Source organism: Gymnoscopelus braueri (genome assembly GCF_963280865.1).
Source record: "Gymnoscopelus braueri genome assembly, chromosome: 12".
Taxonomy (NCBI): domain Eukaryota; kingdom Metazoa; phylum Chordata; class Actinopteri; order Myctophiformes; family Myctophidae; genus Gymnoscopelus; species Gymnoscopelus braueri.
Genome location: NC_137614.1, coordinates 13,865,874 through 13,884,727, shown reverse-complemented (window position 1 = coordinate 13,884,727; position 18,854 = coordinate 13,865,874). Strand labels below are relative to the sequence as shown.

General features: G+C 42.6%; 2 protein-coding genes across 2 annotated transcripts in view; one reads left to right on the top strand and one right to left on the bottom strand.

Moving 5' to 3' along the window:
- Positions 1–13,284, top strand: part of l1cama (L1 cell adhesion molecule, paralog a) — a 56,275-nt gene extending 42,991 nt beyond the window's left edge. The window contains exons 14-28 of the mRNA XM_080444883.1: positions 131–290; positions 1,045–1,169; positions 1,719–1,820; positions 2,324–2,521; positions 2,965–3,035; positions 3,139–3,364; positions 3,975–4,090; positions 4,541–4,757; positions 5,236–5,355; positions 5,664–5,840; positions 5,950–6,063; positions 6,477–6,626; positions 7,085–7,213; positions 9,379–9,451; positions 10,575–13,284. Of these exons, the coding sequence (XP_080301009.1) occupies positions 131–290; positions 1,045–1,169; positions 1,719–1,820; positions 2,324–2,521; positions 2,965–3,035; positions 3,139–3,364; positions 3,975–4,090; positions 4,541–4,757; positions 5,236–5,355; positions 5,664–5,840; positions 5,950–6,063; positions 6,477–6,626; positions 7,085–7,213; positions 9,379–9,451; positions 10,575–10,833 (2,237 nt within the window). The 3' untranslated portion in view covers positions 10,834–13,284. The remainder of the gene's footprint in view (positions 1–130; positions 291–1,044; positions 1,170–1,718; positions 1,821–2,323; positions 2,522–2,964; positions 3,036–3,138; positions 3,365–3,974; positions 4,091–4,540; positions 4,758–5,235; positions 5,356–5,663; positions 5,841–5,949; positions 6,064–6,476; positions 6,627–7,084; positions 7,214–9,378; positions 9,452–10,574) is intronic.
- Positions 13,285–13,877: 593 nt separating this feature from the next.
- Positions 13,878–18,560, bottom strand: ribc1 (RIB43A domain with coiled-coils 1). The gene is made up of 8 exons (XM_080443805.1): positions 18,545–18,560; positions 17,122–17,340; positions 16,535–16,752; positions 16,294–16,408; positions 15,632–15,750; positions 14,708–14,944; positions 14,276–14,442; positions 13,878–13,995 (listed from the first exon to the last, which is right to left on the bottom strand). The coding sequence occupies exons 2-8, from the start codon at positions 17,318–17,320 to the stop codon at positions 13,914–13,916; spliced, it is 1,137 nt and encodes a 378-aa protein (XP_080299931.1). The 5' UTR covers positions 17,321–17,340; positions 18,545–18,560; the 3' UTR covers positions 13,878–13,913.
- Between the last annotated feature and the right edge of the window lie 294 nt (positions 18,561–18,854).

The window sequence follows — 18,854 nt, the reverse complement described above, 5'->3', positions numbered from 1 at the left end:
ACACACACACACACACACACACTGAGCTTATTTTCACCATGACTTTTATTTGCTCCTCTCTCTCTCTCTCTCTCTCTCTCTCTCTCTCTCTCTCTCTCTCTCTCTCTCTCTCTCTCTCTCTCCCCCACAGACAGGACAGTGATTATCTCTCCTCCTCAAGCTCTGAACGTGCTGCCTGGGGAGACGGCCATCTTCACTTGCCTGGCTGTGGTGGACCCTAAACTCCAGGCTCCACTCCTGCAGTGGAGGAAGAATCTACAGAAAATCTTCCAGTCCAGTCTGGATGACAAGTAAGGCCTGATTCTACTGATGCTATGGAGGAGAAGGGCAGGATGAGGATGATAATGATGGGGATTATGACGATTATGATGATACTGACAATAACTGCAATGATGATGAAGATAATGATGATGATGATAATGACAATCTTTATAAAGTTCAAGTTGCACATACTGAAACCCACCATTGCCGGGGGGTTATTGGGCTGTCAGCGCAAAGTGATAACATTTTCTACTGTATAATCTATCAATTCCAGGAATTTCTGTATGTATGTTTGAATGTCCTCCCATTCGCATATTTTGAGAACCATTCATCCGATTGACTTCACACTTGACGGGTGTATTGCTGAGGACACGAGGAAGTGCAGTGTCAAGTGTGAAGTCGAGCGGATCTCCAGAACGGGCACATGTTCTGAATGGTGACCACGGCCTGAACGGCCCTGTCTTTTTCCATTTCTCTCATGGAAATAACAAAAACAATGGAGCTTGCACAAAAACTAATTTCACCCACTGTTTTGCACCTGTAAACCTATGACGTGACAATAAAATGTACTCTGATTCTGTCGTCACCGGTAACTATAATGATAATAATGATAATGACAAGAACCATGATGACGATGATGATAATAATGACATGATCTATGATGACAATGATGAAGTAGATGATAATGACAAGAACTATACTGTAATGATGATGATGATGATGATGATGATGATGATGGTGGTGGTGGTGATGAGGATGATGACCATTGCTATGCTATTCCAGGTATACAATGAAAGGTCCAGATCTAATCGTGGCCAATGTGCAGCCTGAGGATGAAGGCATATACACCTGTGAGGTCATCACAGAGCTGGACGAGGCTTCGGCCAGTGGCTCCATCACTTTAGTCGGTAAGAACGTCAGAACCATCTGAACGTACATTATTTAGCTAATTACCTAATTAGTGTCTAAAACTGACAATGTGAACATGAACATATAAATATATAACTCAGTAAGGAATAGTTTTAAAATCATAAGCCAACCTAAAATGTTCGCAAATAGTTAATTAGGGCCCAACATTACATGTGGGAGCTGAATTGTAGTCACCCTGTCTGTCTGTCTGTCTGCCTGTCTGTCTGTCTGTCTGTCTGTCTGTCTGTCTGTCTGTCTGTCTGTCTGTCTGTCTGTCTGTCTGTCTGTCTGTCTGTCTGTCTGTCTGTCTGTCTGTCTGTCTGTCTGTCTGTCTGTCGATGTGTACACAAATTTGTTCGTCTCGTGACAATCAGGGCGGCGCCCTGAAGTTGATAAAGTATACATAATGTATACTTAATGTTCTATGTTCCTGTTTTGACTTCCGTGAACACCTCATCACCACCTGTACTGGAGTCGTCACCCAGTGAACTCTAAGAAGCACTCGGCTCGCCTTTGTTCTTATACATAATGTTTGTTGCCCCCCTCAGATCGCCCAGACCCCCCTGGCCTCCTGCAGATCTCTGATCATAAACATCGTGCTGTAACACTCAGCTGGACCCCTGGAGATGACCACAACAGCCCTGTCATAGGTATGCACGCACCCACGCACATGACACACACACACACACACACACACACACACACACACACACACACACACACACACACACACACACACACACACACACACACACACACACACACACACACACACACACACACACACACACACACACACACACACACACACACACACACACACACACACACACACACACACACACACACACACACACGCACACACACACACGCACACACACAGCAGACAAACATTAACACAGCATTTCATCCTGGCTTCTGGCTAGCTACTCCCAGTACTAGTCTTGTATCATCTATCACCCTCTGGGAAGATGAAAGGCTGCTCTGTTTTCATTACTCTGACAGATTCTTCCTACACAGCTGAAATGGTCTCAATACGCCTTTATCTCTGCTGAGCATTTATTCACGTTTCCATTCCATTCCATTGATATTTACCTCTTGTGTTGAATCTCTCTCTCTCTCTCTCTCTCTCTCTCTCTCCCTCCCTCCCCAGAGTATGTGGTAGAGTTTGAAGACCAGGGTACCAAGCACAGGGGATGGGAGGAACTTAAGAGAGTAGGTGGAAATAAGGCGAGCACTAACCTCCCACTGCTGCCCTACGTGTCTTATCGTTTCCGGGTGATTGCTGTCAATGATGTGGGTCAGAGTGACCCCAGCAAGCCCTCTGACCTCCACAACACACCCGCTGAAGGTTAGGGTCACAGCTTTTGTATTTATTGTTATGATTAATCTAGTTTTGTATGTATTTAATGAAAAACTCTTATATATTGTAAAACTCTTGTGCCTGTAAAATGTAAGTAGTATGGAATTGTAGTTGTTTGCACCGGACATCATGTTGCAGGTTGTTACAGCCTTATATACTGTACCAGTGAAATAGCTCTTACAGTGTTATTGTGTAAGCATTCCTTAAGTATTTAAGGTTTGTTCACAATTATAAGGTAATTCTAAAAAATGCATTGTTCTGTTTATTCAGTATTCTTTTGTAATAGATCCATAAAGACTCATGCTACAACACCCATAGTTATAGCAATGTTATAAGTCAATAGCAATTAATTCAACTTATAATGGCTTACTTATTTCATAACTTAAACTTATAGCTAATACATAATGTGTTAACCTCTGATTCGTCCTCAGCACCAGACAACAACCCAGAGGATGTAAGGAGTGAGTCCACTGACCCCGACTCTCTGGTCATCTCCTGGGAGGTACTGTACGCCTATTTATTGCACCTTTTTTTCCCACAGATAATTTCTTTCTATCTTCTGGAAGTGTCTTGTTTGTGATTGGCTCTCATCCCTGTCACTCCAGGAAATGGACAAACGTAGCTTCAATGGACCGGAATTCCAGTACAGGGTGCTGTGGAGGCGAGTGATGGGCAGCGGACCAACCTGGCACATGAACTACACCACTACACGTCCTTTTGTTGTCACTGACGTTGGCAACTACTCTGCCTTTGAGATCAAAGTTCAGGCTATCAATGAGAAAGGAGAGGGACCGGAGCCAGACCCCGTCATTGGCTACTCTGGGGAGGATGGTAAAGAAATCTACCACCAGAATATCTCTTGGGACACTTGGGTGGGACATGGGTAAAGTTCATGCCCATACGAGCGTAATTGGCCACGTTCGTGGGAGGGAAGCTGGACGGGGAGGGCAATCTTTGTCACGGCACCAGCAACTCCTATAGGTTGGTGAAGAGCACCTGTCTGCCGAGGTGTTCAACTTTGAGGAATAGGGTGTTTCTTGGCATGGCTCCTCACTAGCAGGTGAAAAGAAACGGCCGACGATTCCATGTGTATCGGACGAGGCATGTGGTTTCAATACCACCCCTAGGACCATCCAGTCTGAAACCCAACCAGTGGGGGGTCAGCAGGGACAAGACTACACAAGTTGTGTGTGTAAATCACAAGTTAACATAAATAATGAATAAAATTAGGAGAAATATTGGCAAGAAAAAAGAGAAAGGAATGCCTTATGGAAAAGGTCTGGAAACATTTTCACTGATCTAGCTAACAGTCGCTAAAGTTGTCTTTTATTAATCAACTAAGAGACTTTTGGAAGATTCAGACCTTATCTCTCTGGATCCCTTCACAACACGTCACTGTCTCTCCTCATCCACTCTCCTTCTCTCGCTTCCTCTCTCTCAGACCCCCAAGAGGCTCCTATGGATGTGGGAGTGGCGCTGCTGAACAGCACGGCCATCAGGGTGACCTGGGCCCCAGTGGACAGGGAGACAGTCAGAGGACTCCTGCTGGGATACAAGGTACGCTTCTTGTATCTATTCTATTCTTTGGCCTAACACATCCGTCTTCATGAATAAGACATACTCTGTTGCCGGTGGAGGAACTGTAGATCAGAAATTTGATTAGACAACCTATTATTAATAAATATTATGATGAGACTGAAGATAGTTGCTTATCCCAAGCAGGTGTAATTATCTTTCATTAACACCCTCAAATCAGCTATACCCTTTTGTTACTATATACTTACTATACTAACTATATTAAAACCACGCAATTTTTATGGCGAGTTAAGATCTATGAAGCTTTAACAAAATGCCATAAATAAAGAATACATGCAGTTCAGGCATAATCTAGAAAGCCAATATGAAGCTGGATTTATTTCCTTCAAACATAATGAGGGGAAGTGCAAACCAAGTTGTTTGAACGGTTTCCTCTTTAACAACTTCCCCTGGCTGTCTCCCCCGTTCCAGATCCACTTGACCAGGTTTGGTTCCACGGGCCATCACCGAGGCAGAAGGTCCAGGGAGCCAGAAACCACGGTGGTGATGGAGACAGCGCCTAACGAGGAGAAGCGGGTCATCAGTGGTCTTAAGCCGTACTCCCACTACGCTCTGTCTGTCACTGTATTCAACGGCAAGGGAGAGGGACCAAAATCAGAGCCACTGTCCTTCCACACTGAGGAGGGAGGTGAGAAATAGAAAGGAGAATGACCTATTTTGGTGGTGGTGGTGTGTACCTTATGTGTGTGGGGGTGGTGTTTGTGTCAGGGGAATGAGATCATCTGAAGACAGATTGGAATTTGAATAGAAGTTTGCGTTTTGCCAGATAACTATCAATCTTCTCATATATTAACCTCTATAACCTTTGAGATGGAACAAAGGATGGAAACAGGGCGGTAGTTGCCGGGATGTAATTTGCTTCCTTTTTTATACAGAGGGGTTACTCTCGCAACAGTGTAGCAATAGAGGAAGTGACACTGATATTCAGTGACAAAAAAGGGAGGTTCAGAAGTGAACAGGGAAGGGGTGAAAGGATGGTAGGGATAAATAGTATGGTGCAATTGAGGTGTAGAAAGCATTCATGGACCGAAGAATGTATGGCAAAGTGCATTATTTACAAAGTGAAATGTACTGTTGTAATCAAGCCTTGACTGTCTTGTTGCTAGCGCCTGGTCCTCCCATGTCCCTGGTCCTGGATAGCCCAGGAGAGGAAGAGATAACTGTCCGCTGGTCTCCACCTGCCGAACCCAATGGAATTCTCATAGGATATCTGCTGCAATTCATGGGTACCATTTACGCCTGAACACCTTCCATCAATTACAAATACATTTACATAACATAGGCCCACAGCACGCATCAATCTCGCTGTTTGCTAAAGTGCTTCTTTCCATGCATTATAAAGGACAATAGAAAGTAGATGTCAGTAGAGGGCATAAGACAATGCATTCTCCACATGATCGATAGCGCTGAGGAAAGTCAATACCAGAGCTTGCTAATGGTCATTATCAGTCAGTTGCATGTCACACACCCAGAAGGTTGTGTTAGAGAGCAGGCAGTGATTGAGTGATGCGTTCTGTGATTGTGTGGTGGTCAGTCGTGGACAGCGATGACAACACAATGCAGGTGGTGGAAATCAGTGACCCGAAGATCACACACCGCACCCTGACGGGCCTGGACCCACACAGCCGATACCGCTTCTACCTAAGTGGGCGCACTGGCGCTGGGGACGGAGAGTCCATAATGAGGGAGGGCGCCACCATTCTGGAAGGAGGTACAACTGCAGGCTAGCGTGTTCATTAGCATCATAGTGTATGAAAATGTGTGACCATTTTTTCATGCGAGTTATGAATGTGAGTTTGAGTGTCTGAAACCCATTTCAGCTCCCCCTGACAACTTCGGCCTATCTGTTGGAGAAAAGTCAGTCAATTTCAGCTGGGTGACCAACGAGAGGCACAGGAACCTTGTCTTCCAGATTCACTACCTCAACAAGAAAGGTACTGTATATAGGGAGCCCAAAATGTGCATGTTATCGCTGTCAGGCAGAAACCTTGTATGTCCGAAACATACAGGCAAACCTGTGGATCCAATCTAGTTATTATTTTTAGTCACTTTAGGCTCTTGTTAATACTTATCATTGGATAAATATTCATAAAACCCACAGACAGACCTAAACACTTTCAACCTGGTGTCCCTATTTTGGCCTTTGTCATAGATTACATTTTTCAAAATCTTTCAAAAATAGTTGTGAGCGAGGAGATACAAGGTTTGTAGCGACGATATACTGTATATGGAAAACCTCATTTCATTCACCCGGCCTGTAGTAAACTGTACATGTTTTGGATACAGACATTGTGGTACTGATTCTGAACCACAAAGAAAAACAAAATGTCTGTTCTCCTTCATGCAGGCAACGGTAAATGGAAGCAGTCGGAGACTGTGAACTCCTCGCAGTCTTTCTACGAGCTGAAGGGCCTATCTCCTGGCTCTGATTACCACCTACGCTTCACCCACAGCAGCAGCCTCTTCTGGGAGACTGACATCACGACCAGTGGGACAGGTAGGACCCGATGCCCCAGTTCATCCCTTTTTTCTCCCTCTCCTCTGGGCGTCACGCATTCCAACATAAAGACTTGGATCCTACAAAGTGTCTCAAGGCGGCCTGTGATGCCTGTGAAGTGCTTTCAAAGACCCAGATGAAAAGAGGGCTTGGCGAGCCGTATGAAATGATCTATTAGTACTGTTTGTTTGGGGCATCGCGCCGTATTCCCCTGGTTCCCTTGTGTAACATCTACAGTCTCTGACAGAATGTCTCTGTGGTTTAGAGACACCCTGCACGCTCTTTCTTTTCTTCTGCTCTCTTTTTAATCTCCTTTCTCTTCCTTTCATCCTCTCTTTCATCCCCTCATCCCCTCCTGTGCTTTCATCCCGTCTCCTCTCCCATGCCTCCGTTTTCAATGTTCTCACTTTTTCTCTTTCTTCATTCTGCCCTCAATCTCCCATTCTCCCTGTCTGAAGGAGTAATGGAGAGCACAAGCTTTGCCACAGAGGGCTGGTTTATTGGGCTTGTGAGCGCCATCGTGCTGCTACTGCTGATATTGCTCATCCTCTGCTTTATCAAGAGAAGCAAAGGTGGAAAGTATTCAGGTAAGTCTCTCCCACTTGTGGTGAGAATACAACATCGTTCTCAACAGCCAACCATAGTATGTATCAAAGGCCTTTGGTCATAGTGGCCATGAACAACCGCAATAAGCCACTATATTTGGCCCTGGAAATGTATCTTCAAAAATATATTTCAGATATATTTTGGCCACTCTAAATGTATTTTTTCTTATAGATGAGTGTCCAAAATAAATATTTGTATGTTTTTTGAATTTATTACACCAGAAAAATGGCAAACTAAGAGATTTATACTGTATGTTTGAGTTATTGAGAGCTGCTTCTCATGCTGATCGCCGTATTGATTTATAGTGTTACAACTCATTTGTCTGTCTACTGGAAACGTTCACTCACTGTTTGTGCTTGTATTTCACATGTCATGTCAGTCATATTGGCCACAGTAGAGTTCTAATTCACTTTCATGCAATTTGTCTATTCTATATTTTCTGCTTATTTCTGGTGAACGTTTTTGGTGTTTACTACGGTAATGACTTACTAGTCCTATTTAAAGTAATAGAGGTGCACCTTTTATAACAAGGAAGAGAGACAGACAGAAGTTCCTTGTCTGCCACCTAATGTTATAGTTATTAATAGTTATAGTTGGCCTTATTGTTGGTGCTGAAACAATGGAATCATTGTGCATATTCCAATTGTTTCTGAGGGTTCCAACTTGTCCTACTCAACTTGTGGCCTGTGGGGGCAGGTTGCAAAATACATTTGAACTGGTTTTGATGGATTGGGCAATGTATACACTGGTTGGACTGGCAATTGTGCTGGGGCTACTTGCACATCGTTTCTTTTTAAATTACCTTATTAGTTTCGCTGGGGAAATTTAGTTTTCAGCTTCACCCAGGTGATGGCTGCTCAGCTTATGATGAGAACTCGGGGGGGGGGGGGGGGGGCACTTACGTGTCTTGCTCAGGCACATTTGACGTATAGACCGGGGGGCAAACCGGTGACCTTCTGATTACCAGACGGCCTCTCTACCCTCTAAGCTATGGCCGCCCCTAAAAGAAAGGTGTTTGTGTTTATTCACTTATTGGCCTTGTTATTTGTGCTGTTGAGTGGAGTGCATAACTCTGACCCTTAATTGGTTCCAGTCAGCTTGGATCTACAGGGGATAATATGAAAACCTGAACATAAATGAATTGACAGGATTAAGCTATGCTAAGGTTGAGTTATGAGTGTTAGCACTTCTACACGGTCAGTCTTATTTCTATATTGGTCACCTGGGAACGCAGTTAAAATGTGTGGCAAATGGCATGTGCAGCACATGCAAGGGTGTTACTTACTGTAAGGGATCTCTCACTTTGAGTTGTTTCAACTCAATTGTTCTTGCTGACTACAGTAAGTCCACTCAGACAGTTCCCTTCCAGGAAATGAATAGAAGCTATGCTGAGGACGTTGAATTGTCTAGACTCTAGAGCTATATAACTGTTATTGAAAATGACATCTAAATGGGAACAGGATCTGAGCCATCAGAAGAATAAGCTACAGCAAGCAACCAGGCTTTTAATGGAAATACTGTAAGTGGAATTAAGAAAGGATACTGTATGCTCTGCTTAATGCCAAGGTGATCCCTGTAGACTAGAGGCACACTCCAAATACTTGCCCTGGCTTTCTGTGGGAATATAAATGTTATGTTTTATGTGGTATTGATGGGTTGAGGATATAGAAACAACAAGCAGTCCAAATATATATCTTTTTCAACATCTCCTTCTAAAGAAGGAAGAAAGGACATGGCAAATCCTGTTGAATCCATGACGAAATGCCACCATAATAATCGGTAATAGACTTTTCATAGCAATGAATAAATTAAATCATTTCAAAATTTTAACTGAGCTATTTTAAATCATGTGTTTATGTATATTCAGCATAATCCAATTATTTTACAAATCAGCCTGGATCTTAACAAAACGTCTGAGCCACATAAAATGTACACTACTGTTTACAGATAACTAAGCCACTAAATCCTTTATCTAACGTATATGTTACTGAAGCATTGTCCAATGGTTATTCGTCACTGCTGCCATTGTGCTATCATGTACCATATATCGACAGACTGTCCCAGAAGTGGCTCAGATGTGCAAATCCGAGATGATCTTGGCGATTAAAGTACTGATAATGAAATCCAATCCAATTCTCCCTTTCAGTCAAAGATAAAGAAGAGGGTCCAACGGATTCAGAAGCACGGCCTATGAAGGATGAGACCTTTGGAGAGTACAGGTTTGTCCAGTCTAGTCCTCTAGACATCTTGCTTTCAACTTGAGGTCCGGGGACCCCCAGGGGTATTTGAAGGGGTTCCAGGGGGTCGTAAATGATTGATAGTTAGGTGGTTTCACGTAGCCAGATGATCAGAGATCACAGCCTACTGATAGGTCTGGAGAAATCTAAATTCAATGAATGGGATTGGACGCCAGAGAAAGCTAGCTGTAACAAACCTACACCCACAACTTTTAAAACCATTCCTGCATGATACCATCCCATTTGAAAGACCGCTTTAAAGTCTTTGCATTAGTTCTGTGATACTGCTATTACATTTCAGATTTTTTTCAACCCAGTTTGCCAATTCACTGAATGCAGATGTCACCAGACATATCAGTAGGCAGAGATATCTAATCATCTGGCTACACGAGACTAAACATTACCGTTGCAGATCTGTAATTCTGAGAGACAGAGACAAATGGAACCAAATGGACCCTTACAAAACCATTTGGTTCCATTTGTACATTCTCAGAGTTAAATAAAGACAGAAAGTTTTACATTGTAGATTGGGGTCCCACATCCCAGAGATAAAAACTATATCAAAGGTTACTTGGCCTAATGCATATCAAACTGGGGGTCCTTGAAATTAAAGAAATATTGAGAATTACTAATCTCAACATCAGCATATGATTTCTTGAGCATTATATTATATGTATTGATCATTTAACTTCCTAAATCAACCCTGATTCCCTTGACATTGTTTTTTTCTAACCTTTTGTGTTCCTTACACTCTTCCCTCTTCTGACCAATGCCTCGCCCTGCTTAACAGATCTCTAGAAAGGTATGCTGGGATGTGCTTACTGGTGCATGCTTCCCCTGCTACTGCCTTGTGTCCAGTTAATACGCATTTGTCTTGTCTTTAGAAAAAAGCTCATTTACCATCCTTTATTTGTTTTCAATTTTCCAGATTGTATGCAGTATTTTCAGTTGTGTGCAAAAAGACTCACTATAAATCATTGAATGACACTTATCTTTTCATGCAGCCATCAGTTGCCTATTAATAGGATCTTTTGTCCTTTGCCGTTTTATTCTCTCTCTACCTTGCTCTTTCTCCTCCTCCCCCTCTCCTGTTGTACCTTTGCAGTGACAACGAGGAGAAGCACACAGCCAGCCAGGCTTCCCTGTGTGATGGGAGCAAGCTGTGCAGCGAGGACAACCAGGACCTCCTGGGCAGCAGTGCCATCACCACTGAGCTGAACATAGACGAGTCCCTGGTCAGCCAATACAGCCGCCCTAGCGAGACCGCGGAACTGCAGGGTTTACCGGACAGCTCCCCCCTCAACCCCACCACCGTCTCTCCAACCAACAATGGCCTGCCCAACTCAGTCGCCATCCTGGATTAACCTCCACACCACGTCCCCTGGGAACTGTCAGACCAAAACATGTCAACACATACGTGCCCATACGCTCCTGCTCCCTGCTGACTTTGTGATCCATAGTTTGACTACTAACAAGAGATCGATACATTGACTATTCAGATGCCCCTGGCAGCCATCTGATTGACCCCCGACTATTTTCTGACCAAAGGAGTGTCCAGAGTAGTGGACGATGAGACACAAGTCTGACTGACGAAAGACAATAGATAGAGACACGTTCCCTGACCTTATGATGTCCTTAGACCCCACCCCCCCCTCTACTCTTCGTAGTTTACAGCATACCCGATTATGGCTTTCATCTATCTGCCTCTTTTCTCTTTCTCTCTATCCCGTATCATGGTGACATTGGATTGGGAGAGATGTTATGATAAACACAACTATAAAAAAAAAGAAAGCTAGAATGCCATAGAGATCGACATATCAGAGGGATATTAGGTTCTGGTCCTGCGGAGAGGCGTATTGGTGGAGGGGGGCATTAGGAGAGTCTAATGAGGGAGACAGAGAGGCACAAGCTGATGTGAGAAGTTGTAAATCTTAAATGTTCATGATCATGCATTTTATATTATTTTGTATTTTATATGTCTAAAGCCATTTGATGTCTCAAGACAGTAATTGCCAATGCCATTTTTTTCCTACGAAACTTTTTTAATACAAATCATATTTTTGGTTATGTCAGTGTTTATTTATGTTTTCAACCGTTTCATATAATTTTTTTACATCCCTTATGTAATTCAGTACTTCATGCCCTCTATAGGTTTACTGACACGTTTCATATGGATCAAGATATCACTACAACTAACTGAAGCCAGGTTTCTTATTATAAATAACATTGGATGCATCAAAGGAATTTGCTGTGAAAATGCTGAATAGCACGTGGTGTATATAACTGCATCTACATTTATCTATTAGCCATAAGACAGTATTATGGATATGTACTGTACATGCTCCTTATAAGTTCCTGTGCCTGCTGGGTCTGCATAGAGCAACAGACTGATGTCATTACTCTGTCGCCTTTTCACCAGAAGTGTAATGTCATTATTGGTATGAAACTGTAATTCTTTTGTGTAGAGACCTTTGTGTAGCTTTCTGTATTTGTCAGTGTCTCTTTCTACAGTGTATTAAACAAATGTCTCTAATGAACAATCTTCCCATATCTGTCCATCTCACCCGTCACAAAATGGAGCAGTGTTTCTGTGATGATTTGAGGGTGAAGTACATGCAACATATTATTTTCTGGCCCTCATCAATGCAAGATGTGACAGCAGTCATTGTACACTGAAGGCAAGCAGTTGATATTTACATCAAACACAGAATGTATCATTTGTTAGAGCTGGTTAGAAGTATTATTGACATGCCAAAAACCCTTTTGGAATTATTAAAGGAGTAAAAGAAATTCTGGAGATATACTGGAGAGATTAAGTTTTCCTGGAGTGAGAGCTTTCAGCATTTCATTGAATGTAAATACAGCCCTTAAAGATTGTTTTGATTAACCGAACCAGTTTGTATGATAAAAAAAAGAAAATGTGAAAAATGTGCAGGTTTTAACTTTGTATTACGTTCATTTTGAAACGTTTCAAATAGTCTTTCCCTTCCTTGTATTGATGCTATTCACACTTTCCTTATTTGACAAATAATTAAAGTGAGATTTGGCTGTTTTAGATAAAGCTAGTTCCTAGTTAAAAATATATATATTAAAAAAGAAGAAAAAATCCCCATCTATCCTTAGACGTTTGCAAAACCCACTTAAAAAAAGTGCATTAATTCCTATTGTCTTTTAGTATAGTATAGTATAGTAGAAACATTGGAAAGAGAGCTAAGATCGCATTCATGTCTGTAACCATCTAGTAAACCTTTGCAGTGCAGTGAGTATCTGTGGAGTCTTTGTCTGGTGCATTTATTAGAGATGGGGATGCAGTGAGCCAGTTTGTGCTTACCACAGGGAGTAGCTATACGTATGCAATGTTGCTGTCTCTGCACTCCCTACTCAAACAATAGTCTGCCACTAGACTAAAATACCATATACTGTATTGACAATCCTAGAGATTGAGAATAGAGTAATTGTGTTAATGGGCTAGTGGCACTTAAGGAACTGTACTTTGAGTGAGCTCCCTGTTGTTGGTTGTACAGACACACTCAGGACAACAAAAAAATAAGTTAAAAGTCTATTTTCATACAGTAATGATAAACGACATGAAATATGCCAATATTCTATCTTGACTATTTGCTGCTAAACATCTGTGTTTTGTCAGTGTCAGAGCAAATGTTAACCTTGAATGAAGGATTGAGTGTACGCGTGCAGATACTCACTCTACTGCCACTCGCTCTTTGCTTTTCGTGCATTGAGGGGAAAGCTGAGGCCGCTAGCCTTTGTTTCCACCTATGTTGTGTTTCCTCCTTTTTTAAAATACAGTTAAAACGCAAAAAAAAAAAGAAGAAAATCCATCAAAAAGTCAATTGTTGCATATAAAGAATCACAGCAACAGCTTCTTCAGTACATGAGAGCAGATGGATTTTTAATTGTGATGCCTAGGTGGGAGGGGAAGATTGATGGAGACGGGGAAGGGGGGAGGTAGGGGCGGAGGGTTATATATATAAAGTATGTCACTGCCGGAGGGAGTTGTGCCTCTGTGTGGGGTGTGTGGGGTACACCATTAGGACACCAGGAACAGGGCAGTTTGTGCCATTGAGAAAGACAGGAGTGGGTGGGGTTGGGGTTTTGTTGGTCAGCTTCTGAGTGGACTTGTACTGCATATGGGGCCAATATTGTTGTATCTGCATAATGAGTCAACTTCTGTAACTGAATATATGATCCAAAATAAAGTAACTGGAACAATCTGTACCAAAATAGGAGTCCCTTTCTGTCATCAGTATCATCCCGTATCGCTTACAAACATCGATGCTATGTGTCAACCTAAAAATACTCTGGAGGAATTGAATACCCCTTTTGTATGGATGCCAGATGGGAATAAATACTGAGTGAAACAATCAATAGACTTCATTTATTTACTTGTGTGAGTGCCAGTGGGCAATGTGAGGTGCTGATCTGGTCAGCGAGAGCTGGTATTGAACTGATTGAAGAAGTTTGCAGTGGGTTTGTTGGTGTAGAGTTTCTTGTTCAGGAACTCTTGACTGGGGAAGATAGAGAAACATACAGTACATAGTCACTCACTGCCCCAAAAAAATAAAAATGTATTATATACATTATAAAGTATGTATTATTATAAAGTATGTATGCTTGTTCTGAATTCTACATCTCACGTCCTCATAGCAAAGTTTGCTATCCCATACTGAATACTCTATAAAGCATTTATTCTTTATAGGCTGCAACATGCATATTTGTATGAGTATACATGAGCATGTATGTATGAGTATGCATGAGCATGCATGAGCTTGCGTGTGCTTTCCTTACTATGTCTGCTGTTCTTTAGCCAGCTGCTTGTTGTAATGGTCCAGCTGTGTCCTCGTCTCCCTCTGGAGTTCATCTGTTCTCATCTCCTCCTCCTCTGCCTCTCTGGTCAGCTTCATTCGCTGGAAGTCCCACGCAGTATCCAAAAGCTTCTCAGCCTCAAGCTGCTTCTAAAAAAATGACAAACAACAGAAGAAAAAACATTTGATGAACTTTTGACTTGCTCTGAAATGGCAAAATGAAATGCGTGTACTTTTTTTGTGGCAAGCTGTGCTGTGCTGAGCCTTACACTTTTCTAGAATAATCTCTCTTTTTAACCACCTTGTGTTGAAATGTATAAATATCCTGGAAAACCCAATGTGGCTTGACATTGAATAGGCAGCTTATAGAAAGCTGCATTGTCAGTGTCCCATTGTGTGCTTGAGTATGACTTGCCTGTCTCTCAAGTCGTTGTTCAGCTCTTTCCCTGTGGATGTCTGTCAGCTGCTCGGCGCTCATTCCTCTCCATCTGTCTGTCAGAACCCTGGGCCGCCCTGGGCCGCCCGACTCCCTCTCTGCCGCCTCTGCACACTCGGTCAGCATGTCTGACGTCGCCATGTGCCACATCTCTGCCAGACCCTCCCCTTCCTCTCTCGTACGCTGCTCTCTCAGCTTTTCTGCTCGTTCTGCAGCCTGGTGGCGAGAACAGCTTAGATAGATTAGGCCTGACCACTGATCCACGGTCAGTTTTACTGATCATTCCCTTGATTAGGAATTTGGAATACGGTTGGGTAACCTGAGCTCTGATCTGAGGTTAGTCAGTTCTGCCTTGGGGGGGGGTCAACCATGTGTTGAATGTCCTCCTGAGACACCAGCGTTCCACTCAGCCAGTCGTGTTTTCTTGTGCATGGTGCATGTGAGTGGTTATTAGAGGAACCACATAATTGACATGAAAAAATAACATGACCTTAAGGATTTATAACGACGCCTCCCACCGGAGATGTCAACAAGAGTGCATTCAGGCATAATGAGGGAATAGCTAAATGGGGGCTTTTAAAACACAGACTGGGCCCATGCATACATTAAAGCAGTTTTCCATCACTAATGTGATGGCCATGCCCCTCCCCCCAGTGACAGTGTACGCATCGTTTGGCATCTTCAATTAGTTATTTCAATTCCAAAAATCCCACCTCACTGGGTTTTTGCCTTGAGGATTCTTGGCAGGTGGTGCATGTGTGTGTGTGTGTGTGTGTGTGTGTGTGTGTGTGTGTGTGTGTGTGTGTGTGTGTGTGTGTGTGTGTGTGTGTGTGTGTGTGTGTGTGTGTGTGTGTGTGTGTGTGTGTGTGTGTGTGTGTATGTGTGTGTACATGATGATAATACCAGAGCATGATTGTAGTTGTTGAGTGCGATGCGAGCAGCTTTATTACACTCGGCCTCCAGAGCATCCAACTGAACCATCCTCAGATCCTGATGTACCATCCCTTTTCCTATAAGCACCTCTGAAACAAACACACACACACACACACACACACACACACACACACACACACACACACACACACACACTAGAAGTCATCTTCTGCATACTTTGCACACCCACATCCATCACCCATGGAATGCACCCTCCAACAACATACTCTCACACACATAACGGCCCTTTAAGATGAGCATCCATCAACGTCACCCCGGGATAAGGGCTGCGTGTAGGAGGAGTGTGTGATTGTTTGTGTATGAGTGCATGAAGCATGTATATGATTTACAGGGGCTATACTGTATGTCAGACCAACAGTAATCCCTCGTTGTGTACTGTGTGTGTGTGTGTGTGTGTGTGTGTGTGTGTGTGTGTGTGTGTGTGTGTGTGTGTGTGTGTGTGTGTGTGTGTGTGTGTGTGTGTGTGTGTGTGTGTGTGCATGCAGGCGTGCGTGCGTGCGTGCATGCATGCATGCGTGCGTGCGTGCGTGCGTGCCGTGCATGCGTGTGTGTGTGTGTGTGTGTGTGTGCGTGTGTGGTGCGTGCATGCTTGTCTGCACATGTGCCTTCACCTTTGTGTTTGTCCTCCACACGCCTTTTCTCATCGACTTCCTTCTGCCCACGCAGCTCTCTTTCTGTGTTCCCCGTTTGCATTCTCTTCTTCTCTTTCTCTCCAATGTCCTCACCCTAATAAACAAAGAAATAAAGCCGGTAGGACTGAAGAATGATCTATTCAACCATTCGCTGTTGGACATTGGGTGAAGTTCCACTGCTACGCTGATATGTACATTTTGCCCATCACACGAGGCCCACCTGGAAGACCTGCATACTGGCAGGTCCCAGCTCTGCCTCTGGAATGGTGGGTCTGAACGCCCCCTTCAGGTCACATATGAGATCAGCATCACGGGAGTCCTCCACGCGCTGATGAATGGTGCGATACTGAATGAGGTCTCTATTCAACGCTGCTCGCCTCTCCTCCTCATCTCTCTCTTGCTGCAACAGTGCTTCCTCGTGTCTCCTTCTCAACTCATCTGCAGGGTTGGAAAAGTAAAACAACATGTCAAATACAGTGGTGAATTATAAATATCAATTCAATGAATTGATCTCCCATCCTGATTTTATGTCCCCTTTGTCAGTGGTTCTCAACCTTTTCAGGCCGTGACCCGCCAAAATAATCATATTTGAACTGGAGACCCCCACAAATAATCATATTTGAACTGGGGACCCCCCACCCTGATAAGCACTTGGAATGTGGTGTTGAGCCATTACATTTGGGGGGGTATTAAAAAGGTAAAATTAAATTGTCACTTCCCTGTCATCTGGGGACCCCCCCCCAAACTCATGTGGGGACCCCCCTGGGGGTCCCGACCCACAGGTTGAGAACAACTGCCCTATGTTACCAAAAGCATCCTCTCGCTGTCTTTCCACTTTTTCACGTAGTTTCTTCTCTTCCACCTGCTGATCCAGGGCACTGAGATCCACGCCCAACACACGGCTCCGTGTGTTGAAGATGCGAGCCTTGCGTGCGACCTCTGCAGCGCGCCGGCGCTCAACAGCCTCCTCTGGGGCATGGTTCACTGGTAGATCCACTTTATACATGTTCACTGTTTCTAATGAGCCTATGAAAAGGAAAGGACAAAATGTCATCACCTCCAGTGGTGGAAAAGGTAGTCACATTTGTTACTTAAGTAAAAGTGTCAATACTGCAATGTAGAAATACTCTGTTACAAGTAAAAGTCAGGAATTCTAAATTTACTTGAGTAAAAGTACAAAAGTATTGGTATCAAATGTAGAAAGTATTGTGAGCTGAAGTGGTTGAAGTGGTTACTGTATGTTTTGTAATAATAATCAAAATCTACAAAGTCCTAGTAACTAAAGTTTTCAAATAATTGTAGTGGGGTAAACGTAATATTTGCCTCTGAGATAGTGGAGTAGAAGTAAAACTACTGAGAACTGGCAATACTCCAGTAAAGTAAAAAATACCTCAAAATTGTACAGTACAGTACAGTACAGTACAGTACAGTACAGTACTTGAGTAAATGTACTTACTTTACACCACTCATCACCACACATTATGAACATAACTATTCAAAGGTTAAGGGACATATAGCATATAGCCTCCCTAGGCTACAATCAGTTTATGGGCAGGACTGCTGCTTTGTAAACCTAGTTATAGTTTGATCATGTTGACTGAAAAATCTCTATTAACTCAAAGTTGTATAAGCAGTGGTGGAAGAAATACTCACATTTTGTACTTAAAAGTAAAACGTGAAAAGTACCAACACCACAATGTAGAAATACTCTGTTACAAATGAAATCCGGTATTCAAAATGTACTCGAGTAAAAGTACAAAAGTATATGCATCAAAATATACTTAATACCAAAAGTAAAAGTACTCATATGCAGAATGTCCCATTTCACAAGTTTCCAAATGTATAGAAAATAGCCGATTTACAAGCTCACAATGCATGGCTTTGAGTTTGTAGATTGGCTATTTTCTATCTTCAAATAGCCAAAGTAGCCTATATATAGGGCTGAAGTGGTTAATGTATTTATATTTTGTAATACTAATAATGAAAATCTACAAAACAACTAGTAACTAAAGTTTTCAAATAATTGCAGTGGAGTCAAAAAATATATTTTGTGGTGGGGTATAAAATTAGAAATACTCCTGTAGAGTAAAAATACCTCAAAATTGTACTTAAGTACAGTAGCTACTTGAGTAAATGCAAATAGTTACTTTCCACCACTGGTAAACATAGAGCTAGTTTGGTCATGTTGACTGAACATGTAGTAGAAGTAGATGTTTTGATCAATACTTACCGCTGCAGACAGCCCTTTTACATCAATGCACCAGCCTGCAGTCAAATGTATGCAACAATGCAGAGACATCTTTCTGTGTTTGGTGACTTTGTAGCCATAGTAACCAGAGGTGCGCATGCTTGGTTCGTCTGAAGAAGACGCTTTCCTATTGTTTTCCGTGTTGTTGCATCCAACACTGTGATGATGGGAATATAACTTCTGGCAAATAAAAGCATATCTTTGACAGATTGTCTACATTTTGCCTAGTGGATAGCTTATTAAAAAGGTAGATATTTAATATTTAATATTATATTATATATATATATATTAT

Excerpts from the sequence above, each read along its gene's own strand:
- ribc1 (XM_080443805.1), bottom strand. The coding sequence starts at position 17,320 with ATGTATAAAGTGGATCTACCAGTGAACCATGCCCCAGAGGAGGCTGTT. Across the intron at positions 15,751-16,293 it reads TGTGGAGGACAAACACAAAG|AGGTGCTTATAGGAAAAGGG; the intron begins GTGAAGGCACAT and ends TGTTTGTTTCAG. Across the intron at positions 14,945-15,631 it reads ACAACTACAATCATGCTCTG|GCTGCAGAACGAGCAGAAAA; the intron begins GTATTATCATCA and ends TCTCGCCACCAG.